Source organism: Hypanus sabinus, chromosome 18 (assembly GCF_030144855.1).
Source record: "Hypanus sabinus isolate sHypSab1 chromosome 18, sHypSab1.hap1, whole genome shotgun sequence".
Lineage (NCBI taxonomy): Eukaryota > Metazoa > Chordata > Chondrichthyes > Myliobatiformes > Dasyatidae > Hypanus > Hypanus sabinus.
Window position 1 is genome coordinate 63,666,787 of NC_082723.1, and position 19,476 is coordinate 63,686,262.

Sequence of the window (19,476 nt, forward strand, 5' to 3'; positions counted from 1 at the left end):
AGCCAGCCCTCTGCATCCTATCCATTGTAATTACGATCTTCTACACGATCAATGACAACACTAACTTTGGTGTCATTGGCAATTCCAGCAGGAAGCTCAAGATCAGGTTATTAGGGAGAAAGTAGATCAGTAGCATAACCTTTCCATGATCCTGAGTTGGATGACTAGTCACTCTGGCCGAGCAGAAGCTTCAGAACATCAATGAATCATGTCAAGAACTCTCACAGTTTGCAGAGTCAAAGCCCTGCTAAGTCCTCCGTGTTAACGTGTATTTGATGTTGTACCTTTGAAGCCTTGCCCCATATAACTCAGTCCCTCGAGTAATAAAGGCAAGCATGCCTTTGCCACCCTATCAACCTGTGCTGTCTCGTTCAGGGAACAAAGGACTCGCACCCCACGATCCCTCGACATCAACACAGTTCAGGGTCCTGACATTAACTGTTCATTGGGCCTTTTGAGCTTATGCTCTCCCTGATTCCACAGGGACTGCACTTAATTTCAACGTCAGATTGTATTTGCGTTTGTACTTATTTTATTTCTTACATCCAAGGAAGTGAAAATCTTTATGTTGCATCTCCGTCACAATGCAATAAGAAGGGGAATTGTGGGAGGATATTGCCCAAACACTAAAATTGTACACGTAACTGGTTTGTATACATGTATGTAGTCAGATATGCAATCAGATTAATACGTATTGATAAATTATGATGGCCTGGTGAAAGAAGCTGTCCCATAGCCTGTTGGTCCTGGTCTTACTGTTGTGGTACTGTTTGCCAGATGGTAGCAGCTGAAAAACTTTGTGGTTGGGGTGGCCGGAGTTCCTGATGATCCTCTGGGTCCTTATCACACACCTGCTTCTGTAAATGTGCTGAACAGAGGGAAGTAACAGAAAACATAAATACTTTGTGCACACCCACGGGTGCCTAGGACTTTTGCATGGGACTGTATTTGTCAATGTGGAGTGGAGAATGAGTTTGTAAATCTGGCGGGAGCAAAGGTCGTTGGGAATGGCGAGGGAGGGTGGAGCGCTGCGGGACAGACGGTAGAGGAAGAGTACCGCGGGGCTGGGGGTGGCGCGGGTGCAGACACACCCGGCCCCGAGACACCAGGCAAGGTCATTTGATTCCATACAATTGTTTTATTGATCATCGCAGAATGTCTCTCTGGTGCTTCCTGCTCCCTCGCCTCTCCCTTTCCCCTTTTCCCAAACATGATTCCCTCTCTCTGCTCCTTTCAGACCCCCAGCCCGCAATAGAAACCTACATCAAAATCAGGTACATATATTACATTACATTATCATTTCTTGTTCTCTTTTCTGTGGCAGCAGAACATAAAACCCTGACAGTTTTATAAAATAGCTATGTATATGTGCCAGAGAGGGTTACACGGTACTTTAGATGGGCTCAGGCTGGTAGGCAACAACACTACAGGTAGAAATTTGGCCTTTGGAAAACTTGACTATATTTTTATGTTCTTGTATATTCACCTTGCAGGACCGAGTCTGGTTAGTTTCTCCTGACATAATTATGTTAAGAGTCAATAGGAAATTCATTGGCAGCCCACCCCCACCTGAAACATAAAATAGAAAGGAATCCATTAGTCACAAAAGAAAATGTAACCGGTATCTCGGCGTTTATTCAGAAAATGACACCATTTGTGTCCGAGCTAATCCTTTTGAAAATGCTCACCAACTATCCACACTTCTTTCACATTCCCTCAGCCTTGCGTACAACTCTTTAAATGTGGTTTACTGGCTCTCTACCACAGTTCATCCCTATTAACTCTGTCAAAATCAATCACACAACCCCATTCACAAAATACTGAAAATGAAGAACTTTTACAGAATTTCCATTTCATGGATAGAAATCCCTGAGGCATGCATGGAACGAAAATAGCGCTCTATCAAAGGGCAATTCTTTACCCCCTTAACTAACGTGCATTGAACTGTGTATCATTAGCTATGCACATGGGGGTCTCACATTCTTTGGATATCTGTGATTTCATACCACCCAGCATTCAGAATGTTACATTGTTTAACATCTGAGACATCTTTAATAGGCATCGAATGGTGCTGACTGCAGTCTTCTCATCTTTTGGTCCGTGCGTGAATTCAGCTGATGTAACAGCAAAGCTATTTGTCCTTCAGCATTTTGTGTCTGGGCAGGAGGATGGAAAAATCAGAAATAATTAATAACTGATAAGTGTGTGGGAGAATAAGCAAAATATCTTATTCCTGAGAAAACACTTGATACACGTATGCAGAAAGGACAGTTTTTTGGTGGGAGAGGATGTGCCGGGCAGATAGTGGAAAATAGGCACAGAACCCAGCTCCATCATTTCCATTATCTTCCATTATCACAATCATAATTTCATTTCCTTACGGGAAACAACTATTATCTACTTTTCACCCAAGGTCTCAAATGAATACTGTGTTCTAGCACCCAATATCATCATTCTTTTTGAAGAGAGAAAAAGATTAGCTTTCACAAACACAAGACAATCTGCCGATGCTGGAAATCCAGAGCAAGCCACACAAAATGCTGGAGGAACTCAGCAGGCCAGGCAGAAAAGAGTCAACATTCAACGCTTTGGGCGTTTCACCCTTCATCAGGACTGGAAAGGAAAAGAAGCCGGGATAAGAAGGTGGGAGGAGGGGAGGAAGAAGTACAAGGTGGTAAGTGGAACCGGGAGAGGAGAAGGGTTGAAGTAAAGAGCTGGGAAATTGATTGGTGAAAGAGATAAAAGGCTGGAGAAGGGGGAATCTGATAGGAGAGGGTAGAAGACCATGGAAGAAAAGGATGAGGGAGGTGATGGACAGGTAAGGAGACAGTGAGAGAGGAAAATGAGTGGAGAGTGGAGGAGAGGATGGTGGGTCAATTACTGGAAGTTCAAGAAACCAATGTTCATGCCATCAGGTTGGGGGCTACCCAGATGGAATATAAGGTGTTGCTCCTCCAACCTGCGTGCGGCCTCATCTTTGTGGACTGATATGTCGGAGTGGGAACAGGAAGTAGCACTGAAATGGGGGGATATTCTGGCGGATAGATCGAAGGCGCCCGGCGAAGCGGTCTCCCAACCCACGTCGGGTCTCACCGAGATACAGGAGGTGATCCCAACAGACTCGCAGGTGCAGTGTTGCCCTACCTGGAAGGACCATTTGTGGCCCTGAATGATAGTGAGGGAGGAGATGGAGGGGCAGGTATAGCACTTGTTCCGCTTGCAAGGGTAAGTGCCAGGAGGCAGATCAATGGGGAGGACAAGGGAGTTGCATAGGGAGCAATCTCTGTGGAAAGCAGAAAGTGGGGGGGGGGGGAGGGAGAGGGAAAGATGAGCTTGGTGGTGGGATCCCGTTGGAGGTGGTGGAAGTAATGGAGAATTATGTACTGAACATGGAGGCTGGTGGGGTGGTAGGTGAGGACAAGAAGAACCCTATCTTCTAGGGTGGCGGTGAGGGCAGATGGACATGAAATGGAAGACGTGGGCGAGGGCAATATTGATGATGGAGGAATGGAAGCCCCTTTCTTCGAAAGAGGGTATCTCAGTTGTTCTGGAATGAAAAGACTCATCCTGAGAGCAGATATGGCAGAGATGGAGGAGCTGAGAAAAGATTATCTTCATTTGTCAGATGTACATTAGAAACATAGAAAACCTACAGCCACAAAGTTGTGCTGAACATGTCCCTACCTTAGAAGTTACTAGGGTTACCTATAGCCCTCTATTTTACTAAGCTGCATGTACCTACCTAAAAGCCTCTTAAAAGACCCAATTGTATCTGCCTCCACCACCATTGCCAGCAGCCCATTCCACACACTCACCATTCTCTGAGTAAAAAACTTACCCCTGACATCTCCTCTGTACCTACTCCTCAGCACCTTAAACCTGCGTCCTCTTGTGGCAACCATTTCAGCACTGGGAAAAAGCCTCTGACTATCCACACGATCAATGCCTCTCATAATCTTATACACCTCTATCAGGTCACCCCGATCCTCCGTCGCTCCAAGGAGAAAAGGCCGAGTTCACACAACCTATTCTCATAAGGCATGCTCCCCAATCCAGGCAACATCCTTGCAAATCTCCTCTACACCCTTTCTATGGTTTCCACATTCTTCCTGCAGTGAGGCGAACAGAACTGAGCACAGTACTCCAAGAGGGGTCTGACCAGGGTCCTATATAAATACATAAAGTGAAATGAGTTGTGTCAAATCAATTCGGCGTGATTGTACTGGGCAGTACATAAGTGACACCGTGTTTCCCTCACCAACTTAACATAGCCATAGCTCACCAATCCTAACCCTACATCTTTGGAATGTGGGAGGAGACATTATAGGAAACTCACTCGGAGCGAATGTACAAACGGTGGTAATTTAGCCCTGACTGGCGGCTGCGGGCGCCTTAACAGTGTTACGCTAAGTAGAACACTTCCACATCTCCCTTTTTCTGGTCTTAATAATTGACACAAAGAATAAGTTGAGGAACATCTGTCAAACTTACTTTTTTTCCCCCAACTTTATCAGTATTTAGAACATTAGAGCACAGAACAGTACAGCTCAGGAACAGGCCATTCGGCCCACAATGTGGTGCTGAGCCAGCTAAAAAGCAAATCAAAAACCCCTAAACACTACCTCCTACCTACACCATGTCCAGATCCCTCCATCTCCCTCACATCCATGAGCCTGTCCAAACATCTCTTAAAAGCCTCTACTGTATTTGCCTCTACCATCACACCAGGCAGCTCATTCCAGGCACCCACCACCCTCTGAGTAAAAGATCGACCCCTCACATCCCCCTTGAACCTATCCCCTCTCACCTTGAATATATGCCCTCTGATTTTAGGCAACTCAACCCTGGGAAGCAGACACCCCCTGTCTCCTCTGTTGGTGCCTCTCATAATCTTATAAACCCCTATCAGATCTCCCCTCAGCCTCCGCCGGCCCAGAGGAAACAGCTCAAATTTATCCAGCCTCTCGTGACAGCACAGGCGGCATCCTGATAAATTTCTGCACCCTCTCCAAAGCCTCAACACCTTTCCTCTCATGCGACAACCAGAACTGTGTGCAGTACCACAGATGTGGCCTCATCAGCCCTCTATAAGATTGCAACTTAGCCCCTCCACATTTGAACTTAATGCCCCTACTAATAAGAGCCAGCTTTCCATAAGCCTTCTTAATCACCTGATCAATCTGTGCAGCCACTTTCAAGAAGCTATGAACTCAGATCCCAAAATTTATCCGCTCAGCAAGACTTATTAGAATTCATAGTTTTTTTTAATTACTGTGCTGCAAGACAACAAATTTCACGACAGCACACGAGAAATGCTGGAGGAACACAAGTCAGGCAGCTTCTATGGAAAAGACTAGACAGTGGATGTATGGGTCCGAGGCCCTTCTCCATGTCTGAGCTGGATTAAACCTGATACTCAAAAGAAAAACGAAGCGCAAGAGAAATCTGTATAAAAATCTGTGGTGGGTCAAGGCCTAAAAAGGCTTTGTTGTATTATATTCCCGAAGAAACGACGAGAAATATTCAGGCATGGTAGAAACCAGTACACAGAAAACACGGTAAATCACAACCCCGGGACTTTAGCAGCCGCTCATTAAGAAGAAAGCAGGCAGATCACATGATCTCGCACGTGATCCGATGTCACATGAACAGACCCGATGGGCTCAGCGGATTCTCTCTCCTTTAGTTAGCCTCCCCACAAAGTTTCCTCACTTTTGGAGCGCGCATATATCTCTCTCCCCCTACCCGAGGTGCACCGCCCTCTAATACCCATTCACTCCCCCCCACCGCCTCTCCTCGCTTTCCTTCCCAACTATTCCACCTGGCCCAGTGATTCGTCCCCATGGGGTGCTTTCCCTTAACCCGAGACGGTAGCTGACGTTGGCAGGGCGCGGGGTGGAGGGTGAGGTTTTAGCCTGGAGTCCTGGTCGCTGATATAGCCGGGAGCTGCCTGTCGTTTCCACTACAGGGTGGACTATGAATGCCCGATCCCGGCCCCTGGCTGTGGCCGGGACCGGTCTGTTGTTCGCTGCCGCCGGCACCGGGTTTCTGCGCGTTACAGCCCCAGGTGAAGGCGGTGAGTTTTTCTGTCAGTTCGTCTTAAATTCTAGAATTTGATTTCTGTAATCTCATTCAGCTTCTTTCCCCGTGAAAGCGTTATGCTGACCTGAGTAAGAGTTGGCTGCTCGATGCAGGAATTTTCATTTCTGGCTTAACTTGCTGGCAACGGGAATTGCTGCCGGCATCAGCGCGGTCACTGTCTGGAGGTCTGTAGTTAGCGGCGTTCCGTTGGGATCTGCGCTGGGACCTTTACAGTTTGTGATGTATGTAAACGACCTGGATGGAAATGTGGAAGGGTGCGTTAGTAAGTTTGCGGATGACGCCAAGGTTGGTGGAGTTGTGGACAGTGGGGAAGACAGGGAAAAAGTACAGCGTGATACAGATGTTGTAGCTACGGGCTGAGAAATGGCAGATGGAGTTTAACCCAGATAAATGTGAGGTGTCGCATTTCGGTACGGCAAATACCAGGACTCGGTACACTGGTCCTTAAAGATGTTGCTGAGCAGGGAGATCTCGGGATCCAAGTTCACAGCTCCTGGAAAGTGGCTACACGGGTCGATAGGTGGCAGAGAAGGTTTATATAGAATGCTTTCTTATTAGTCGAGGCATTGAGTTCAAATGTGGAGGGGTTATGTTGCAACTTTATAAAACTCTGGTTAGGCTACATCTGGCCACATGGCGTGCTGGGGAGGCAGCATTAAGAAGAGGGACGCCTCTTAATAAGCTGGTAAGGAAGGCGGGCTCTGTCGTGGGCATCGGTGGCAGAGCGGAGGGCGCTGAGTAGGCTACGGTCAATCATGGAAAACCCTGAACATCCTCTGCACAGCACCATCCAGAGACAGAGAAGCAGCTTCAGCGGCAGGTTGCTGTCAATGCAATGCTCCTCAGACAGGATGAAGAGATCATTACTCCCCAACGCCATTCGGCTCTACAATTCAACCACCAGGGGCAAGACATGTTAAGTGCCAGGGTTAGGACTGAGCTTAAGTTACCACTCAATACACTTTAGTAAACTATTTAAGAACTTTTTAAAAGCTATTTATTAATGCTTTTTGGGAGGGTGATTTTAGATGCATATCATATTTATACTGAGTTTAATACTGTATGTAATTAGTTTTGCTACAATAAGTGTATGGGACACTGGAAAAATGTTGAATTTCCCCTTGGGGATGAATAAAGTATCTATCTATCTATCTATCTATCTATCTATCTATCTATCTAGAGTATTGTGTGCAGTTCTGGTCACCCCACTACAGAAAGATTGTCGGGGCTTTGGAGAGGGTGCAGAAGAGGTTTACCAGGCTATTGCCTGGTTTAGAAGGGCATATGCCATCACCAGAGGCTGGATAAACTTGGGCAAACACAAGGAAATCTGCAGATGCTGGAAATTCAAACAACTCACACAAAATGCTGGTGGAACGCTGGAGGCCAGGCAGCATCTATAGGGAGAAGCACTGTCGACGTTTCGGGCCGAGACCCTTCGTCAGGAAGACCTTCCTGAGGGGAGATCTGGGCCCGAAACGTCGACAGTGCCTCTCCTTCTGGATGCTGCCTGGCCTGCTGTGTTCCACCAGCATTGTGTGTGTGTGTGTGTTATCTAGATAAACTTGGGTTGTTTTGGAGCACCGGAGGTTGAGGAGAGATCTGATAGAGGTTATGGGGCACAGAGTGGACAGAGTTTCTGTTTCCTGGGATTAAAGTGTCTAATAGCAGAGGGCAGACAATGAAGGTGAGAGGGGTAGGTTCGGAGGGGGTGTGAGGGTCAGCGGGATGTCTGGAATGCACTCCTGGTGTGATGTAGAAGCAAATACACCGGCGCTTTTAAGAGGCGTTTGGATAGGCAATTGGATGCAAGGACGAGGGATGTGGACATGGTGTGGGTGGGACGGATTAATGTTTGGGCGTTTTTGATTTTTAAAGCTGGTTCGGCATACCACTGTGGGCCGAATGGCCTGTAACTGTGCTGTACTGCATGTTCTAATTAACCCCCGGGTCTGCCAGTTTTGGCATGTACTAGTTAATGGAAAAGAGTATGAAGTTCACTGAGGCATTGGGAGCTCCTGTTTGCCTCTTTCCGATGGACTAGGGCAAATAAAGAGTCAGAAAAGTACAGTAGAAGCAGGCTGTTCGGCCCATCTAGGCAGTGCGAAACCATTTAAGCTGCCTACTCCCAGTTTAAACGTTGAAATCGAATTTGCATGCACCACTTGCCTCCACCTACATCTGTGGGGCGGGGGGGGGGGGGTGGAAGAGGAGGGCGGAAGGTGAAGTTTTTGCCTGGAGTCCTGGGGGTGGGGCGGGTCGGGGCATTGATAAAGTTCGGGAACAGGAGCCCAGTGACAGTAGTGATTTGAATGTTGTTTCTCCCGATAGATTAATAGGTTGTTCTCCGGACAGCGATCGGCGAGGCGCTGCGGACTATGAATGCCCTGAACCGGCCCCGGGCCCTGGCTGTGGCCGGGCTGCTTCTCGCTGCCGCCGGCACCGGGCTCCTCCTCGGGATTCCGCACATTGTGCGGCGCCAGGTGAAGGCGGTGAGTTTTTCTGTCTGTTCGTCTTAAATTCTAGAGTTTGATTTCTGTAATCTCATTCAGCTTCTTTCCCCGTGAAAGCGTTATGCTGACCTGAGTAAGAGTTGGCTGCTCGATGCAGGAATTTTCATTTCTGGCTTAACTTGCTGGCAACGGGAATTGCTGCCGGCATCAGCGCGGTCACTGTCTGGAGGTCTGTAGTTAGCGGCGTTCCGTTGGGATCTGCGCTGGGACCTTTACAGTTTGTGATGTATGTAAACGACCTGGATGGAAATGTGGAAGGGTGCGTTAGTAAGTTTGCGGATGACGCCAAGGTTGGTGGAGTTGTGGACAGTGGGGAAGACAGGGAAAAAGTACAGCGAGATTCGGATGTTGTAGCTACGGGCTGAGAAATGGCAGATGGAGTTTAGCCCAGATAAATGTGAGGTGTCGCACTTCGGTACGGCAAATACAAGGACTCTGTTAAAGGCGAGGTCCTTATAGGTGTTGCTAAACAGAGAGATCTCGGGATCCAAGTTCACAGCTCCTGGGAAGTGGCTACACGGGTCGATAAGGTGGCAAAGAAAGTTTATAGAATGCTTTTATTAGTCGAGGCATTGAGCTCAAATGTGGAGGGGTTATGTTACAAATTTATAAAACTCTGGTTGGGCCACATCTAGAGTATTGTGTGTGGTTCTGGTTGCCCCTCTATGGGAAGGATGTTGAGGCTTTGGAGAGGGTGCTGCCTGGTTTAGAGGGCATGTACTATCACCAGAGGCTGAATAAACTGGGGTTGTTTTCTCTGGAACAGCAGAGGCTGAGGGGAGATCTGAGAGAGGTTTGTAAGATTGAGAGGCATAGACAATGGACAGAGTATCCAGCTGGACCAGGTTGTCAGAGGCTATTTGAGGAGCACACCATTGGGAGCATTTAATAGGTTGTGGGAGCTTGTCCCTGTTGCTACCCCTGGCTAGAGCAACTTTAACAGTACGGAGTTTCCTGGGGCACTGGGAACCCCTTTCTGATGGACTGGGATGACTTAGACCCGTAGAAAAGTTCCTCCCAACTACTCCACCGTCCACCTGGCCCAGTGATTCTATCCCCACCCGTGGGGTTGTTTCTCTCGCCCTGCGATGGCAGCTGATATTTGCAGGGCAGGTGGTGCAGGGAGGGTGAGGGTCTTACCTGGAGTCCTGGGGGTGGGGCAGGTCTGGGCATCGACAAAGTTCGGGAGCGTGAGCCTAGTGACAGGAGGGAGCCGAATGTCATTTCCCCGCCAGATTCTGCGGCTTTTCCGGATAATGGTTAGTCAGAGCACTGTGGATTACGAATGCCTCGCCCCGGGCCAGTCTGTTGCTCACTGCTGCTGGCACCCGGTTTCTCCCCGTCAACTCCGCTCATTCCACAGTGCCAGTTGGAGGCAGTGAGTTTTGCTGTCGAGTCTTCCCTCGGTTCATCTTGAGTTCCAGGTTCTAATTTGTAATTTTATTCAGCAGCTTTCCCCCTGAAAGCACTATGCTTAGTCTCTGTGGGAGTTCGCTGCTTGCTGTGGGTAATCGGTTTAGTTTTAATTTCTGGTTTAACATACTGTCAACATGAATTGCTTCTGGCTTCAATGTGGTCGTTGTTTACTAAGTCTAGTTCTGCTACCTAACTTTCCCTATTTTTATTTTCACTGTTTCCCATCTCTCCAGGGGTCCAAATAATTTTTCAAAAAGCCTTCAATAGCTCTCAGGGTTTGAGAGTATTGATGTGTAGTAGTCAATGAGGGCAGTGAGTTTTCCTGAGGCACTGGGAGTGCCTGTTTACTCCTGTCTGATAGGCTGGGATAAATTAGTCATAGAGAAGGCCCTTTGGGCTATTCAGTCCATGCCAAACTGCTACTCCCACCTTAAATGCTGAAATTGAGCTCGCATGCACCATTTGCTCTGGCAGCTCGTCCCCTGACTGAGTGAAGTTCCCTCACCCTTAACCCTGGACCTCCAGTTGTCGTTTCGCCCAGCTTCAGTGGAGAAAGCCTGTTTGTATCTACCCTTTCTATACCACCCATAATTTTATATACCTCTATCAAATCTACCCTCAATCTTCTACACCCTAAAGAATACAGCCCTAGCCTAGTCGATCTTTCCCAAAAGCTCAGCTCCTCCACACCCTGCAACATCCTTGTAAATTTTCTGTCCTCTTTCAAGCTTATTTACATCTTTCCTATAGGTAGGTGACCATAATACAAACACAATACTCCAAACCAAGCCTTATTACAACTTCAGCATAGCATCCTATCTCCAGTACTCAACTTTGAGTTATGAAGGAAGGCCTTGGTGCCTAACCCTTTCCTGTGAAAGAAGAGAAGATGACGGCACGACGCAGCGCGCTGCGGCCACTCCGGGATGAATATCTGTAATCTGTCAAGTAGGATGCCGTGCACGATCCTGATTTGATGGAGACAGACGTGTGAAGCACGGTGGAACATCTGGTGAAACTTCTGACATGCCTGTTTCACTGCCGCTGCTACTGTGCGATCGAGAAATCTCCGGGAGGAAGGCCCCAAATCCTCGGCTTTGCCTGTTGCTTGGTGGCCGGGGCCGGGGTTGAAGCGCTCTGCAGAGATGGTGCTCGGTGTCGGAGGACTGGTCGGAGGCTCGAAGTTTCGGATGGACTGTGGTCGGGTGCTTCCAGAGGTGGCATCGGGAAGCTTTGCAGCGCTGGAGGTTCACGGCAGGAAGAGTTTTTCTTCCTTCTACCGTCTGTGTGAGGTGACGGGCTGTCGGGGACTTTGCGTCTTTCTTTTACCGTGCCTATGGTCTGCTCGTACTGCTTTGCACTGTTGGAACTATATGTTATAATTATGTGGTTTTTGTCAGTTAGTCTTGTTCTGTCTTGTGTTTCTGTGATATCATACTGGAGGAACATTGTATCATTTCTTAATGCATGCATTACTAAATGACAATAAATGAGGACTGAGCATCCTCATAATTTATCTATGATGCTAATTTCAATGAATTACATACCTGTATTCCCAGATCCCTTTGTTCTACCACACTCCTTGGTGCCGTAGTGTTCACTGTGTAAGAACTGCCCTGGTTGGTCCTCCCGAAGTGCAAAGCCTCACACTTGTCTGCATTAAATTCCATCTGCCATTTTTCATCCCATTTTTCCAGCTGGGCCTGATCCCACTGCAAGCCATGATAGTGATCTTGTCATCTGCAAATTTGTTGATCCAGTTAGCCATATTATCATCCAGATCGTTGATATAGATGAGAAACAATAGGGGATCCCCGTGCACTGATGGCAGAACACTAGTCAAAGGCTTCCTGTCAGAGAGGCAATCACAAAGCCAAGGTCTAATCCAATTTACTACCTCATCTTGAAAACCAAGTGACTGAACTTGACCAACTTCCGATGCGGGTCCTCGTCAAATGCCTTGCTAAAGTCCGTGTAGACAACATCCACAGCCTTGCCTTCATCCACTTTCCTGGTAACTACTTTGAAAAGCTCTAAGATTTGTTAGACAAGACCTACCACGCACAAAGCCTTGCTGACGATCACTAATCAATTCATATCAATCCAAATTCTCATATCCGGTCCCTTAGAGTAAGTTCCAGTAACTTTCCCACAACTGATGTCAGGCTCACCGGCCTATTACTTGGTTTATTTTTAGAGCCTTTCTTAAACAGCAGAGCAGCATTAGCTATCTTGCAATCCTCTGGAACCTCCTGTCACTAAGGAAGATCTAAATCCCCAGCAACTTCTGCTCTTGCCTCCCACAGGGTCTGAGGGAAATCCCCAGGGTCAGGCCCTGGGGATTTATCCATCCTAATTTACCTCAAGACAGGAAACATCACCTCCTCTGTATAAGGTTCATGAAGTCAATCCATTTCTCTCACTTCTGTAGACTTTGTGTCCGTCTCCTGGGGAAATACAGATGCAAAAAAGATTTAAGATTTCAGTTGGTTCCACACATGGATTAACATTCTGGTTTTCCAGAGGATTAATTTTGTACTTTGTGATCCTTTTGCTCTTAACATATCTGTAGAATCCCCTGGGGATCTCCTTCACCTTGTCTGCTCATGCCTTCTTTTAGCCCTCTTGATTTCTTTAAGAGTTCTCTTGTGTTTATTATACTCCATAAGCACCTCATTTATTCCTACCTGCCTATACCTGCAACGCACCTCCTTTTTATTTTTTTAAACTTTTATTTAAAACTTTATTAAACAAACACGTAGCTACAAACGAGCATTGGCTATCGGCCCACAATTCACTGTACCTAAATTAACAATACCGGGGGGTGAAAGAGTAGGAACAAGAGAAAGAGGAAACAAAAAGCACATACCTCCAGATATATATACATATACACACATATATACACACATATATACACACATATATACACACATATATACACACATATATACACACATATATACACACACACATATACACACACACATATACACACACACATATACACACACACATATACACACACACATATACACACACACATATACACACACACATATACACACACACATATACACACACACATATACACACACACATATACACACACACATATACACACACGCATATACACACACGCATATACACGCATATACACGCATATACACGCACATACACGCACATACACGCACATACACGCACATACACGCACATACACGCACATACACGCACATACACGCACATACACGCACATACACGCACATACACGCACATACACGCACATATACACGCACATATACACGCACACATACACACACACATACACACACACATACACATACACACACATACACACACACACACATACACACACACACATACACACACACACATACACACACACACATACACACACACACATACACACACACACATACACACACACATACACACTCACTCACACACACACACTCACTCACTCACTCACTCACTCACTCACTCACACACTCACACACTCACACACTCACACACTCACACACTCACACACTCACACACTCACACACTCACACACTCACACACTCACACACTCACACACTCACACACTCACACACTCACACACTCACACACTCACACACTCACACACTCACACACAATCATACTCTACATCACCCCTCAATGTAGATTTACATTTATTTAAAATAAAATCACAGTCCCCAGTCAATCAGTTCAAGTCCAACATTTGACCAGGCCCCTGTGTGGGCCTTTCACTGTGCCAGGTACACTGTAACAGACCTGCATCTCTCCATAGGAGTCCATTTTCAGTTGTAAACTTGCAGCGATTATTTTCCATACAATTCACTTCTTTCAGTCTTTATCCACTGTTCCAAAGTGGGTGGTTGAGATTTAAGCCAATAAACAGTTATCATTTTATGGGCAAACAGAATCAAAACTCTTTAACACGTATAGTTTATTCTTCTCTATTGCAGATTGCGGGAGGTTGCCTAAAGTTAAATGACTGGGTTCAAAGGGTGTACTTATGTCTAAAATCCTTCTCATTTCCTCAGCGACCTTGTACCACCTGGATACAACGGATAACACATTAGATGTTAAACGTAAGTGGGAATTGGAGGCAAACACCATAATAGAAGAAGAGGAGTGGGCGAGGTCTTGGGAGTCGTGGCATTAATGCTTGAATAGTCCCAATTGGCGGGAATTTGCTTGGAAAATAAGGATGAGGTACTTTAAAACCCCGTTAGTAAAATCATTATACGCAGGAAAAAATACAGCAGACTTTGCTAGAGAGGATGTGACCTAGTGGGAGATTTTACACACATATTCTGGGGCTGTCCCAAATTAAGGGAATTTTGGTCCTTTTTATTCTTAACCAGGGCTTCAATATCAATTGGAAACCAAGGTTCCCTGCGTCTGTTACCTTTGTCCTGTCAGGCACGTACAAGCTTTGTACACTCAGTTTCACATTTGAAGGCCTCCCAAGAATACCTTTGCCAGAAAACAGTCTGTCCCAATGCACATTTGCCAGGTGCTTTTTGAGACAATCAAACTTGGTCTTTCTCCAATGACCAAACCTATCTTTTTGCACACGTACACGGCGCTGGAAGAACTCAGCAGGCCAGGCAGCATCCGTGAGAAAAGAGTAGCCAACGTTTCGGGCCGAGACCCTTCATCAGGAATGGGGGGGGGGGGGGGGGGGAGAGAGGGCCGAAGCCCAGTAATAGAGATAGGGGAGGGGGTAAGGCCTAGAGGCGCCAGGTGGAAAACCAATCAGAGGAAGGATAAAGGGGGGAGGGGATAAGCATGAAAGAACTGTCGAGATAAAGGAGCAGAAAGTTGAAAGGGTTGATGACGCCAGAAGGGAAACCATGATCCTGAAAGAAAGAGGACATTTGAGAAGTCATCAAAGATGCATCTTCTCCACCTCCCACACTTCAGCCCTTAACCCATCCTCCCGTCACCACAACAGGGACAGGGTTCCACTTGTCCTCACCTACCACCCCACCAGCCTCCGGATCCATCACATTATCCTCCGCAACTTCCGCCACCTTCAACAGGACCCCACCACTGAGCACATCTTTCCCTCCCTACCCCTCTCTGCTTTTCGCAGGGATCGTTCTCTCCGTGACTACCTGGTCCACACGTCCCTCCCCACAGATCTCCCACCTGGTACTTATCCCTGCAAGCGTAAGTGCTTCACCTGTCCCTACACCTCCTCTCTTACCACCATTCAGGGCCCCAAACAGTCCTTCCAGGTGAGGTAATACTTCACTTGTGAGTCTGTTGGGGTCATCTATTGCATCCGGTGCTCCCAGTGCGGTCTCCTCTGCATCGGCAAGACCTGACGCAGATTGGGGGACGGCTTCGTCGAGCACCTCCGCTCCATCCGTCACAACAGACAGGACCTCCCGGTTGCCACCCACTTCAACTCTGCCTCTCATTCCCATCTAGATATGCCCATACATGGCCTCCTCTACTGCCATGATGAGGCCAAACTCAGGTTGGAGGAGCAACACCTCATCTACCGTCTGGGTAGCCTCCAGCCTGGTGGTATGAACATTAAATTCTCCAATTTCCAGTAATTCCCTCCCCCTCCCCTTATCCTAGGTCCCTCTCTGCCTCTCTCCCCTTTCAACTTTCTGCTCCTTTATCTCTACAGTTCTTTCATGCTTATCCCCTCCCCCCTTTATCCTTCCTCTGATTGGTTCTCCACCTGGCGCCTCTAGGCCTTACCCCCTCCCCTATCTCTATTACTGGGCTTCGGCCCTCTCTCTCCCCCCCCCCCCCATTCCTGATGAAGGGTCTCGGCCCGAAACGTTGGCTACTCTTTTCTCACGGATGCTGCCTGGCCTGCTGAGTTCTTCCAGCGTCGTGTACGTATTATTTGATCCACAGCATCTGCAGTTGTATTTTTCTATCTCTTTGCATATCTGCTTTGGAACTAACGGCATTGTGACCAACTTCTGACACCTGCCCTGACTCATTCACTCATCGCAGAGCAAGTATCGCACATTCTCTCACGGGGGTTACCTACGTACTGATACAGAAAACATTCCTGAACACATTTGACAAACTCCATCTAGTCCGTTTACAGTATGGGAGTCTCAGTTGATGTGTGGAAGGTTAAAATCAACTGATATCACAACCCTGTGTTTCTCGCAACAGTCTGCGATCTCTCTACAAATTTGTTCCAATAAATCCCTGACACTGTTGGGTGGCCTGCAATATAGCCCCACTAATGTGGTCATAACTTTCTTATTACTCAGTTCCAGCCATAATGCCTCACGAGGAGTTTTCCAGTCTGCCCTGACTGAACACTCGGTGACATTTTCCCTGACTAGTATCTCCTCCCACTCCGTCATGCCTAAAACAACGGAATTCTCCTCTGTAAGGTTTACCCTTGCTTGAAATCTTCAATGAATTGGAAAAAATAACAATTGCTCTTGACCATCATGACTTCCAGAAAAGTCCTGTCTTTATAGAATGACTTAAGTGCTCTTGGGCTTGTTCTCCAGTGATCGTTGCCGTGTCTTAAAGCTGCTTGGAGGAATTTGATATACTTACTCTTTTTCAGTGGGTAGTGAGTAGCGTCTGGTTTGACAAACACTTGGTGTGGAGCTCCTTTGCTGTGTGTCTGCTGCTAACTAGTCAGAGAGGGTCTCTGGAAGCATCTCCTATTCTACCTGGGTAGTCTGTAACTTTGCGTTCTCCAGCTTCAGGTAACCTGCTCCTTTTCTCATCTAGTCTACACAGTTCTCCCCAGAAGATTTCTGTACAGTTTCTGTGCAGTTCCCTCAGAAGATTTCTGTACAGTTCACAAACACTCCTTATCCACGGGTTCCGAGTGCGCGGATCAGGAAAACCCGGAAGTTCTCTCTCTAGCACTTGTTGTTTGAGCATGTACAGACTATTTTTTCTTGTTATTGTTCCCTAAACAATACAGTATAACAAGTTACATAGTATTTACATTGTATTAGGTATTATAAGTAATCTAGAAATGACTTAAAAGTACAGGCAGTCCCCGGGTTATGAATGAGTTCCGTTCCTGAGTCCGTCTTTAAGTCGGATTTGAAGTCGGAACAGGTACATCTGGTATTATTTAGCATCAGTTAGTCAAATGTTTTTCTTAGTGTATAGTACATATTTTACCTTTCTATGCATTTAAAACACTTAAACATACTAATTTCAATAATTAAACCACTGTGTTGCTTAGTAATAATTGTAGCTTTCATCGGGGCAGGGCCTTTCACATGCTCTATTAAAATTGTTCCGATCGTTGACCGACGGTAGCCTAATAATTTTCCAACGACCGATGGTGTTTCACCTCTTTCTGATCGCTTTATTACTTCCATCTTAATTTCAATCGTGATTATTTTCGTGAACAGAAATACAGCGGATTCAGAGCTGTACCGCCGGGTCCTAATGTCCATCGCACTGAGACAGGTTAAATAAGGGACTTGAGCATCCGTGTTTTTTGGTATCTGCCTGGGGGGTGTCTCGGAACCAATCCCTTGCGGATAAAGAGGGCCGACTATATTCCAGTATTTTGTAATTTATGGTGATTTTTGTCATTGCAGTGTTCTGCATCCTCTAAACAAGACATTTCTTGTCAGATAAGACTGATGATAACCAGATTCCCGTTTCAAGACTCAAGTACATTTATTACTAAAGGACGTATGAATTGTACAACCTTGAAATTTACTTACAGATAGCCACAAAGCGAGAAACCCAAAAGAACCCAATTTATATGTAAAAAGAAAACATAAAAAAGGGGAAAAACACACACCTTGCAATAGAAGCAAACGACAGCTTTCCAGACTGGATCTGCTCCCCGGAGTAGGCCCAAGCCTGATCATATTAGCGGGGCAAAAAACGCCGCCAATGTTCTACCTCGCAATATCTCTCATGGGATGCCGAGAATGTCAGAGTGAACAGTTAGTTTTTGATGTATGTGGTCTCTCTTTGGGGGCTTTGCTTTTGCTGGCCTGGTGGCTGGTGGGAACGCTGATGCATTATGCTAGAATAAGTAAGGGAGGAGGAGGATTGATGCCGCTTGTGTGTGTGGGGGAGGGTCTTTGGGGTTCTTGCATTTTTTTCTGTCATTCATTCTTTGGGTTTTTCTGTTTTGAGGACGTCTGCAGAGTAAGGACTTCAGGTTGTGTATTGAATACCTTCTCGGATATTAATGGAATTATTGAAACTCTCGAAAACGACAGCTGCTGGAGAGGAATGAACGTGGCTGGAGGGTGTCTGGAATCTGCCTGACCCTCGCCTCCAGTCCCAGCACTCAGGATTCCTAACCTATCCGAGCTGGCGTTGAAGTTGTCTGAGCTCCTGGGTCCTGAGCGACACACCTGGGCCGCGTAGCCCAAAGTCGCCCTTGATCTCAGCAAATCGGTTCAGCGCTTGGAGTGATCCAAACTCGCGGCCGGGTTGCGTGGCCAGATACCGAGACTCTTTCATATCGACTCCTCTCCAAGTCGTTCACTCCGACAGTGACCGCGATACCTACTCCGTCTCGATCACCCCTGGCTTTGTGATGCACCTGCACACCCATCCTCCGAACCAGCTTCATCTCCACTTGCTTCTTCATTGACATAATCAGCCAGTTTCCTTCCCCTCCGCCCATTTCATCTGCCCATCCCTCTCATTGGTTCCCCTTTGCCCTTCCCACCTCCCTTATTTTGTTCTGTGCTCTATCTACAATTTTTCCCGTTCAGTTCCACGTCTGCAGCCCTTTGCCTCCTGCCTTGTGTCATTTTTCTGCCCCTCCCTCCTCCATCTGCTTTTCACCCTTTTTTTAAACACATGGTTGTTACACAAATGTATACAAAATACAAACATCAGGTTTTCCAAGAGGGTGAACAAATTTGAATTAAAACATGATCATTACTGTCTATATATGAGGCAATGATTGTGTGGACAGCCGGGGCTGAAATGGGCCGCTGTGTCCTGGTCGAGGGAGCTCACCACGTAGTAGTAGCGGGTGTCTTCTGAGGTGATCCGGCGAACGTGGAATTGGGCTTCGGCTTGCTGGAACCATAGGTTCGGTCGCTGTGTCCAGAAACCCGGCAGTTTCAACGAAACCGCATGAACAGAGGCGGCGTCGGTCATTTCTGGTCCAAAAATCGTTTGGACCGTCGGGGTCACCAATTGTAGTGGTGTGCTACATGCAGCGCTAAAATTACGACACGGAGTCAGTAACTGCAGTCGAAGGAAAAAACTTTATTCGAAATCCTCAGCCTCACTTTTAAGCCTCCCTCAACCTGCCCCCCCGTGGCGCAGAGGCTCCAAAGCTCTGTGCTTGCAAACCCCCGTAGGCTATCTAATTGTGAGCCGGTTCGGATGTGCCAGGAAATGGGTCGCCACAATATTATTACATTATTGGCCATTCCTTGTGATTCTCATGTATTTTCTTATTTCTGAGAGGCAG

General features: G+C 46.9%; 1 protein-coding gene and 1 long non-coding RNA gene across 3 annotated transcripts in view; one reads left to right on the plus strand and one right to left on the minus strand.

Moving 5' to 3' along the window:
• Window positions 1-537: 537 nt before the first annotated feature.
• On the minus strand, window positions 538-6,734 carry LOC132407682 (uncharacterized). The gene is made up of 4 exons (XR_009516559.1): window positions 6,167-6,734; window positions 2,007-2,156; window positions 1,487-1,569; window positions 538-868 (listed from the first exon to the last, which is right to left on the minus strand). It is a non-coding gene; the product is annotated as an uncharacterized LOC132407682 (long non-coding RNA).
• Window positions 5,629-19,476, plus strand: part of scarb1 (scavenger receptor class B, member 1) — a 62,337-nt gene continuing 48,489 nt past the window's right edge. The window contains exons 1-2 of one of the 2 annotated variants that reach the window (XM_059994528.1): window positions 5,629-6,076; window positions 8,434-8,594. In XM_059994528.1, coding sequence (XP_059850511.1) covers window positions 8,481-8,594 — 114 coding nt within the window. In that variant the 5' untranslated portion in view covers window positions 5,629-6,076; window positions 8,434-8,480. The remainder of the gene's footprint in view (window positions 6,077-8,433; window positions 8,595-19,476) is intronic. The other variant, XM_059994527.1, reaches the window with a different exon arrangement.